General features: G+C 43.2%; 1 protein-coding gene across 1 annotated transcript; it reads left to right on the top strand.

Moving 5' to 3' along the window:
* Positions 1-5: 5 nt before the first annotated feature.
* Positions 6-8,844, top strand: LOC134206138 (uncharacterized). The gene is made up of 2 exons (XM_062681825.1): positions 6-29; positions 74-8,844. Exons 1-2 carry the CDS (start codon positions 6-8, stop codon positions 2,060-2,062), a joined length of 2,013 nt encoding a protein of 670 aa, XP_062537809.1. The 3' UTR covers positions 2,063-8,844.
* The last annotated feature ends 1,977 nt before the right edge of the window (positions 8,845-10,821 follow it).

Genomic DNA, 10,821 nt, shown 5'->3' with positions numbered 1-10,821 from the left:
AAACGATGCTCAATCGGCCAAACCCGCAGGCACAGGTGGTTCAACTGCTTTGAATAATGAAAAGTTGTTATAGCATTCGTTACCGGGGCCTAGTACCGCTTACGGCTGTAATTGCGGTAAGGCAAGAAACACAAGATCTCATCATGGCCACACAACCATCAGTAGTACGATTCGAAAGGAGCTGGCTTCTTACGAAAATCCTCATCAACCACAACAACCCCCGGTCACTGTAAAACCGGCTAAAAGAAATGCCAGTACGGAAAGTTTAGATCTGTTGAATAAAAGCGCTGTGGCTAAAGAGTGCACGTGTGCCGTCTATAGTCCAAACTCTGTGGACGGTAACAGATGCAGGAAGTGTAGTTTTGAACCTGATGCTAGAGTGCAGCGTGCACAGAAGAAGCACAATTCATCCAAATTTAAAGATGCGTCGACTTCACCAAAATCCAACAGTCCGTTGCGCACACTGGAACCGAGAAGCCCACGTAGCCCCAAAAGTCCAAAAAGCCCCAGAGCGGAAGCTTCGACAGACACCAAGTTTGATTTTCCTGGTTCACCTAGAACGGAGAGTCATTATAAACGTTTATCTTCATTGAGTATAAACAATGGAAACAAGAGCATAGCTACTAGCCCAATGAAACAAGTAACACCAAAAATGAGCCCCAATAAGTTGACCCCCGTGAAGGGCGATCGGGTTCTGGAAAAGTCAAATTCACTCGGGGATAACAAGCCGCAGAAGATGCTTCGAACAACCCGAAGCTTATCTCCACGGCCACCTGTCAAACACCAGCACTCCATTATGGTATCGGATGAAAATGATATCATTTCCGTGAAACTTTCACCTAATGAAGAGTTTGAAGAAAGTAGGGAAACAAATAGGCATGTTAAAAATGATGAATCTGTTCCAATTCAGAAGAAAGCTTATAGCGAAACGACTTCGCCAAATTTGTCGGATTACGGTAGTTTGAAGCTGGACGATAATAATGTGAAGAATCCGAACAATCGGAGCACTAGTTGTTTGGTATACGTACCATCGGACCCTTGGACTCGAATGTCCTCCAACAATTCACCAGCTCCACCATCTAAGAAAAAACTCAAAACAAAAAAATTGGAAAGTAAATCCTTCAGTAAGCCGAATTTGGACTATATGGAAGACTCGAACCCTTGGGTATGGAGATCCAACATTACGTTAAATGAACGGAAGAAGGGATCGTTACCACATCAGACTAAATCACTGAGCAGCGCCCATAGCCGCGATGAGCTGGATTCCCGGCAGTCGCGCCTATGCCAACAACGATCACTTACCAAATTTGATAAGACTTTGACTATTCCGGGAATAGATCTGCACTTTGATGCCCGCAAGAAAATAACTCGCCCGAAGCTTCAGCGCTCCAAATCCCCAGCATTTTATGAGGAATTCTTCCAAATAGAAAAGGAGAAACCACTCACCAAGGATAAATCAGTATCTTCGTTGAAGATTGAAAAAACCGCCAGCATTTCCAACATAAATGGTGCCAAATGTACTTGTTATGAGGCGACATCCCTCAGTCGACAGCATTTCAACCACAACAATAACCACCATCAGTGTGATCATCAGTCGTTGATCCATAAATCCACAACGAGCATTACCTCTCCCACCAGTAAAAAACAACCCTCACCGAAACTGAGTTTTCCCCAATCTCCGAAGCCAAAGCAGGCAAACCAGAAGCAACCGCCCCAACCGGAGCTGGTCAAGGCCTCGTTGACCGTCCTAAATCCGAATCTGCTGCAGCCGCGGCACAGTTTTTCCACCCCATCGCAAAAGGACGACGAGCTGCAGCTGAACATCCGGCGCTTGAGCGAACAAATGAACAAGTATAGCTCGGCCGGTTACTTTTCGCAGACGGCGCCCAGCTTCATGACCGACACGATTCCGCTGGACAAGAAGAAAGTGGTCGGTGGCAGCGGAGGATTGACTTCCAGCAGCGGTAATAATATCAGCGAGACTGCAACATCGGTCGAATCGAAGAAACGGGCTTCTTCTCACTCGAAGATCAACGACCCAATTCTGGAAACGCGCTGCTAAAACACGAGGAACTGATCCGATAACGAAAAAAATAAAACGCGTCAGATCAACTTGAAGCTGTGCAATTTTGGGATATCATCGATGTATATTGACAGTGGCTTTAGATGTGTCATACTCGGAATAAGTTAGCTAGTCAAAGTTGTACAGAACGGACGATCGACATAGGTAAAATGAAGTAAGTTTTTTTTCCATTCAATATCATGATTGTATTGTGTGTTAGTACTTATAGTGGAAAATTTCCCATTTATTGAACGTCACTGTAGTGGAAATATTGAAATGTGAAATAATTCAAGAACAAACGGTGTCAAGTGATAGACTGGCTGGTAGGCAAGACATGGGTGTCAAATCAACTACTTGAAAAGTGAACAATGGCCTTCGGGTGTCTGTGGGTCGATAAACTCGCTAAATTCTAAAACTGTAATGTTAGGTGTGTGCGTATATGCGGACAATGAAGCCAGCTGGGAACGATAGGGTAGTTTGCAAAATAATGTACAGTTCGTATTCAATAAGATAGCTACGTAGATATGTGAAACAATGATGATTGTATCAAATTAAAATGGAAATCAGGAATTCTAGAGAATCATAATTGCTTTAGAATTTGAGTTGGAGCTATTCGCTGGTGATTCTTGGGGGGAATTGAGATATTTTTTGAGAGCAGTTACCACATAGAAAACGTCCGTACATGACGTGTTGCGCGCTTCTAGTGTTTTACCATGAGACGAGAAATCACTTTTTAAATAGACTACTCGCCCTTCTCAGCAAAGCCCTCTTTCGAGAAGGTACATGGCTTTTGCCACCTATTTCTAGGACTGCAGAAAAAATATGTAGCGCGACTTCTAGTCTACAGAGATGTTGCAGCTCGATACACTACAGCCCATTGTCCCACCAACTTCCTCACTAGAGGAATGATTTCAGTGCTACCACGGTGAACAATGCGCGCTCGTCAAGGTAAAGGATCTGACTTCGGCACAAAAAACGTTAAAGATTTTATGTTTTATGTAGTTTCTGTTTGACTTTCGGAAACGAGGATACACCTCATCTCATGTCACTTCCCGTCGACATCGTCTACCAAAATAACTACGGTGTCAAAAAAAAACAAAACTGCGCTCTAATCCTAGTCATTTGGTTTTTGACTAGGTCCTGCTCCCGTTTCCTTCGTTGGTGTATTGATTAGTGGAGCGGCGCTCGACAGTTGTAGCAATGCTGACTTAGGAATGTTGTCATCCGGAATATTTTTTTAAGAACTTTATATTACACTATCTATTTGACTCGAAACCGGACCAACAATAAAAATTACCTAACACTACTTACGGCTAATAGAACAATAGTACGAGCCGCGTGGCGCTGACTTTTTTATAATTTAAAATTGATAATCAAGCGTTTCCTACAACTATATGTAGCTTGGAGCGAGTTAAGTTATTGAGGATATTTCTTTTGAGCCGCAGGCGAAACAAGCCTTTGGGCTCCTCGATGATTGATCCTTTTGATTGTTCTCTTTCGAGGATCGGGAGACGGAAGCTGCTGCCAGTGTTTTAGCGTTACGTGCTCCGTCGAATTCAGTATGACAAGCTAACTGGTTCGCCCGCTTTTCCAATTCTGCTTTGAATTCGTTCCAACTGTACAATTTCTGTAGATCTAGGCTCTCCTCGAGTCGAGATAGGGTTTTATCATAAAGTTAGATTTTCACGATGGCAACAACTAGTCCATCAGCCACACAATCCAAAGTCTGATTGCGCTGTATCTGGTGTGCGGCATAGACCGTGGTGTCCACCGCATCTATGAGGGTTAAAATTCCCTTGGCGGTAGGATTTGCTGCCTTCTTTACCTTTAGTAATTTGGCAAAATAGCCTTCATGCTTTTGCCAGGCATCGGCAAAGCTTGTTGCAGAGTTCTTGAGTGCTTCTATCGAGTTCTTGGCAGGGAAACCTTCTAGGCATTTCGCTAGAAACGCATATTTGTGGGCATCTTCGCTGATGTTAGCTACTCGCTTTTCAAATCTAGCCTTGAAAGCTCTGTCGGTGATCCGTGGAAACGGGGCAATTCAATGCGCGGTAGGTGGTCGGAACGACTAGCAGGCTGCTGGACGGTTTGGTCCAGTATCGTCCGTGATGATCCGTTAGCGGGAGCTGGCCGCAACGATAGCGCCAGATCTTCGAGCACAACCTTGGCATTAAGGTAGATAACCATCAACGGCTCCCTACGCTGTTGTCTTTGAGGGCCTTCTAGGCCCTCCAATTTTAATAATACGTTCGATGCTTGTGCATACACACTGTCCAGTAGTGTAATAGTAGACTAATGTTCTGAGCCCCGGACTTCGGATATCAACGCATTGGCGAACACATCGCTTTGATTGTCTGAACTCGACTGTCTTGTATTTTCTCTTACCATATAACTTATAGACTATTTACCCTTGCGCGACCAAACACATGCCACCAACGTTGTTTCCAAAATTATTTAACTGCAATAATATGGCTGTAATGTTGGCATTGTGTCCTTTAACGGAGAATGCTTTCTTTTGTTCAATATCAGTATCTGGACTAAGGAGGGCTATAGAATTTACCTTCTATCCAGGCCGGAAGACCGCCAGGTTAAGCTTTCAGTCAAAGATTCTTTGTGTATTTCTCAATCAAAGGTTTATATAGATGTTTTACAATTGATTCTTTCTTATAACTATGTGAGACAGAATGAGACAGCTGGAGTGACTTCGAAAAATGTTTATTACTGAGTTTGTTAATTTGGGTACATTTTCTGGCCTTGCGGGTTGTGCAATTTGAAACTTTTCGTTTCAACTGCGCTTGGGCTCGGACCTCACGTGGAGCAAGGGGAAAGCGGATAGCAAACGACTAGCGATGAGCCGTTTGTCGCATATGGTTGTAACTGTTAAGTGAAAACCGATCACCTTCGTCTGAAGCGTACTTGGACAGTTTGCCGCGTTATGACCTCAACGTTTCGCAATTCAGTTTTTCAACAGATGATGTGCTGAGAAAGCTTCAACAGATGGACAACTCTAAGAGCATCGGACCTGATCTACTTTCACCATTTTTTATTCTAAACTGTGCTGCCTCGCTGAGCGGTCCCATTTCCATGCTCTACAATCCTTTAATGTCGGAAGGTACGATCCCGTGTATATGGCAAAGCGCTGCTATCACCCCTCTGCACAAATCTGGTAGCATTCACAATGTGGAAAACTATCGGAGTATATCGATCCTGAAATGCTTTTCTGGTCTACGACGCGTTTTACCCGAAGATACATCATATCATTTCTGACCATCAACATTGCTTTGTGAAAAAAAGATCTACCACGCACGACAAATCTCATGTCATTCGTTTCTTGTTTGGGCAATGCCCTCGAGAATCGGGAGCAAGTCGACGCCATCTATATTGACTTCACCAAAGCGTTTGATCGAGTGCCGCATTTATTGACTGTTGATAAATTGGACAGAATGGGCCTACCCACCTGGCTGACTCGTTGGATATATTCCTACCTAACTGAGCGTAAAGCGTACGTGCGCATTAACGGAACCTGCTCGGACTCTTTCGCTATCTCTTCCGGCGTTCCACAAGGAAGTTACCTAGATCCACTCATATTTGTGCTATTTGTGAATGATCTTTGCACCACAATTAAATCACCGAAAGCGATGTTCGCTGATGACTTGAAATTATTTCGAGTTGTGTCATCATTGGTAGAATGCTGTGCTCTCCAAGCTGACGTCGACGCATTGGTAAACTAAATAGAATGGAAATGAACGTCAAAAAATGCATTGTAATATCGTTCAGTAGATCGAGAAGCCCGTCTGTCTTCGATTATAATATGTCTGCCGCCAGTATTACAAGAGTCAGCACCGTCAAGGACCTTGGCGTCCAGCTAGATTCTAGGCTCAACTTCAATTTGCACATTACTACAACAACCGCCAAGGCGTATACAATGCTTGGATTTATAAAACGAAACGCTCAGGAGTTTGAATATATATACTGCTTGAAATCTCTCTACTGTGTCCTGGTCCGCAGTACACTGGAATACGCTGTCCTCGTGTGGGCTTCATATCATATAGTGCAGAAATCGGATCGAGCGAATTCAACGAAATTTCATTCGATTTGCGCTTCGTCGACTCCCGTGCAATGACCCCGTCCGCCTTCCACTGGGTCGTATGAATAAAAAGTTGTAAGTTCAATTTTACTACATTTTCAGTAGTAAACGTCACTTGGGAAACATGTTCGTATGAATAAAAGAGACTTTACTACACTACACATTTCGAACATACTACAAACAACTGATTCGGTATGAATAAAACAAAACTGACTTCTTGTAGTCTGCTCAAGACGTTGCTACTCATGTTTCAAATGCAGATTATTCATCAGAATCGAAGCGAATCGGCTTTGTTCTTGAAAATAGAAGTCCAATTTAGGGAAAACAAACAAAACAGACATGTCTTTTGTTGATTAGCTGCAAAAAAATGATGAAATCATCCAGTCATCAAAATAATTCTATCGTTCTTATCCCAAATCTCTCACTAAATCCAATAAAACCTTTGCGTCGATCAAATCCACCATCCACCAATATTTCGAATTTACCTACAAACGAAACGATGTGGAACAAAACAGTTCAACGATTCAACTAGCCCGCGCGAGGCGAACCCGTTTGTGAATAGAAAAATAAAGCATCAGAAGCCACTTTAAACAACGCAGCGAGTAGCAGATGACAACTGCATCAATTGCAGACCATCTTCATGAAACGCTCCAGAACAAGCTTGTTCTTGTACTCAGGGCTAATGAAAAGATTCTCGTTCAAAATGCTGGCAGGTCTGTGCTGACAGCACAAACGATTACGAGTGGAGCCTGATCGAACGGTTATTTAACGGATCAACTTTGATAATTTGAGCAACGATGATGTACATGTATTTAAAAATCACCCAACATCAGAACTTGAGCTAGTTCGCTATGAACGATACAAAGTCACTTTGGTGGGGCCTGCTTGCTTTTTATAGAAGTTTAACGGAGCCAACTGTTCTCCTCACCATATTCAAGGCAAGCCCCACAACTCTTAATGGCCCGGAGATGAGTCCCTGGTGCCCTGCGCTTCGAGTATATTTTGGACTTTGGAGTTTAATTGAATCGTGGCCATTATTGTCATATTAGTTGTATTTGCACACAAAACCAACAAAGGCTGTTTGAAATGTGATTAAGATTTACCTACGAATATTTGAAACAGCTTCACGCCAAATTCTAAAAGCAATATATGGTAAAACGAAATAGCCGCAAAATATGGCTTACATCCAGTCATCCTAGATAGAACCAATTCCCTGATTATCCTACAAAAAAGCATACAATGTAAGCGGCACAGTGTAATTGTGTTTACTCGTCTTTTAAGCAGATAGGAATTACAGTTGCATCAATCTTCATTCAAAAACTACTTCTGTAAGCAACCCACGAGCACACACTCACATTACAAACACACGGACACGTGCACACACGGAAACACATACAAAATCAACTGCCAATGATTGTAAAATATATGGACCTACGGAAAGTTATTTTAACCATTCTAAATGTGTAAAAGGAAGGAGTTAATTAACGTTCATTGATTGTACATAAAACCAACAGACTTTCTTAATACTCCGAAATACTTCTAAAAGCTAGAAACGAATGGAGATGAATACGTTCGGTTAGCCAAATTAGGATACGTCGATAGAAGGGAAAAACATGGAAAGCATACCTGCTGCATCAGTGGGCACGAATGAATCGAACCGTAAATCGTTGAGTTCTCGAATAGTTTAACAAGGGGAAATAAAATAAATGGAACGGAATTGGTGGAATGTGGTAAGCAAATATATTAACAATATGGTTCTTTCTAACCCAGAAACAATTGCAGCGGAAATACAATAGAAGTCATTTTACCAATTCTCCGTTTAATATAGTACATCTATTGGAAATGAAGTATAGCCATTTTATTGACACGATACACGAGCAATAATGTCTACTGTCCGCCAATAAAACTATTGTAATTTTATAGCATTTTATTTTTTTATCCAGGGGCAAAGTTGAAGACAGTTGTGAAAAGCAATGTTCGAAATAAACACTGACTATTGTTTTTAATTTTATGTTGGTTTGTTTAGAGCGTTTATAAACAATTTCTTTTTTGTACATTAATTTCTAAGACTGTGTAGATGTAGAGCATATTGTTAATATAATTTGAAATACGTAAATCTTTGTAAGGTCAAGATAAATAAAAAGTAAGTTAAACTGAAAACACGTTTGTGCCACGAAGAAATAGTACGATGCATCTTGTTGTGCATGAGGCACACTACTTAATCAACCCGATCATCAAACCCTATCACAATGCATCAAATTTCAAGTAAGTTCTAAATTCGGGACAACTAGGTCTAAGCTACGGATCATATTAGTTAAAACAAATATTCAAAGCGGATTCGAATCGATTTTTATCGAAACAAGCAGGCGAATCTGAGACAGGAAGATATCATAAACCCTGACAAGTTGATTGCTGTGAGGGTCAGAAAGAATTGAATTGTAGGAATTTTAAACATATTCAATCACGCGCAGTTACAGATAAACAAAAAGTCGTTCATTGATTTTCAATTTTCAATCGGGAGCCGTTATACTTACGAGAATTGAACTATACACAACAGTTAAGAGTCACACCCTGACGGACATTATTATAACTATACTTGCAACCACACAAACACCTAAACTCACTCACTTTGCGAAGGGACATGTGAAATAAATCTTTTTTTCTTATACAAATATACATAACAAAACGAAAAATATGATTGATTTGTTTTCATATGTGTTGAAAGAACTTCCTTGCCCGCGGAGGATGGGATAAACTATGATTGGTTAAGGGTCACCGGTCTTCATCAAGGGTAGCCCGTCGGATCGGGCCCAAAGGTCCGAAAATTGATTGCCAGGTGATTAAATTACATATTCCAGTCCTGCAGTAAAGGTGTTAAGGTAATGCCTGCCAACACAAACCACCACAAGTTCAGTCATTAAGTTTCTCAATGACGGTACACGGATAGTGACGCAAACAGCCATGTCCGGACAGGAACTGTATAAGGTAAAAAAGCTCGAATGGACATTAGACGAGACACGCTGTTCAACTTCCTGCGGTTACGTTTCGTCTTGAGCGCAGCTCCCCAGGATGGAACTCCGTACCTCAGTATCAAGGATGATACTGCTGCCAGAAGACGTCTACTGCTGCTTTTCGACATAATCCTTGCAAACGCACTGACCATCTTAGCCGCCTTTTCGCAGGAATAGTCGACATGGGTGTTGAAATTCCGAGGTCGATCATCACTCCTAGATGTTTCAAAGCCCGCACGGATGGTATGTTGTGCTCTCCTACGGTAATCTGCATCCGCTGGATCCTTCGGCAGTTGCTGACCAGCATCACTTCTGTTTTGTGGTTAGCAAGCTGCAGCTGTTGACTCCATTCATCCAATTTTCAACTGTATCGATCGTTTCCGCCACCAGCATTTCTACTTCTTCCAGCGACTCTCCGGTTATCGTAAGGACGACATCGTCCGCGAATCCGAAGATCTTCACGCCTTTAGGCAACTTCAGTTTTAGAACCTTGCGGAACACCCGCCGTAATCCTAATCGACTTCTGCCCCGAATTCGTTTCGTAAACCAGAATCCGGTTCTGGAAGTAACTCTTAAGGATTCTACACAAGTAGTCAGGGACCCGCATACCGTGCAGCGCTGCGGCGATGGCTTCCCAGCTGGCACTGTTAAAGCATTTTTGCCGTCAATCGTTACTACAGCGCAGATTGCCGCGACTCTTCTTCTTGGCCGCTCTCTCTGAAACTTCAATGATCGTCCTGATTGTATTCACATAGAAGCTTCCCCAGTGTATCCAGCAGGCATATGGGCCTATACGATGCTGGATTCCCCGGCGGTTTCCTTGGTTTCGGCAGCAGCACTAGTTTCTGGATCTTCCACCTATCCGGAAAGTTACCATCTGCTAGGCATTTCTGCAGCATCATCCTGAACAAATCTGGCAACGCCAGTATCGCAGTTTTTAGAGCCATGTTTGGAATTCCATACGGACCCGGAGCTTTCTTCACCTTCAGACCTTTCGCCACTGATGACAGCTCGTCGTTGGAGACTTGCATACCTGCATTGGTTACTCCGTCTTCATCTGCGTACGGTGTAGGCGGCCACATCGTAGAATCATGTTGCGGGAAGAGACCGTCAACGATGATCTTCAGCTTGTCAGGACACATTTCCACTGGCATCGCTAGACCCTGGGCTGCGAAATGGTAAGTTGACATCCGGGAAGGGGCGCCTAACATAGCTCTGGTCCTTACAAGTTCCAATGCTCCCGCTTCCACGGGTCTTCCGATGACAATTGACCGCCAGCTAAGGGTTGCGTACTTAGCTGGTAGTGCAGCCTGGGCACTGTTGTCCTTCTGACATCAGCTAGAGTGAGAGGGTGCGTCCTGTGGGGTCTGCCTAGGATGTGGTGGGGTTCGACAGTGGGCTCTGTTGAACTTCTATAAAAAGCTGCATGTGTCCCCAAGCAGGCCCTATCAAAGCGACCGTGTGCCGCTCAAAGCGCACTCGCCTAGTCCTGGTGTTGGGTGGGACTTTAAACAAATTTGACCCGACTGACCGAGCGTCTGTTCACCAAGGAGGTGTGGCTCCAACAGCGTCTGTTCTGGCATCCAGCGGCTGAGTATGAAATGCTATTCCCCGGAAGCTATACCTAAGATGGCAGCCCCATCCCGGTGGATAGGGAACCT

This window comes from Armigeres subalbatus, chromosome 1, assembly GCF_024139115.2.
Source record: "Armigeres subalbatus isolate Guangzhou_Male chromosome 1, GZ_Asu_2, whole genome shotgun sequence".
NCBI lineage: Eukaryota > Metazoa > Arthropoda > Insecta > Diptera > Culicidae > Armigeres > Armigeres subalbatus.
Note: the sequence above shows the minus strand (reverse complement) of the source record. Positions and strands in the feature narration are given on the sequence as shown.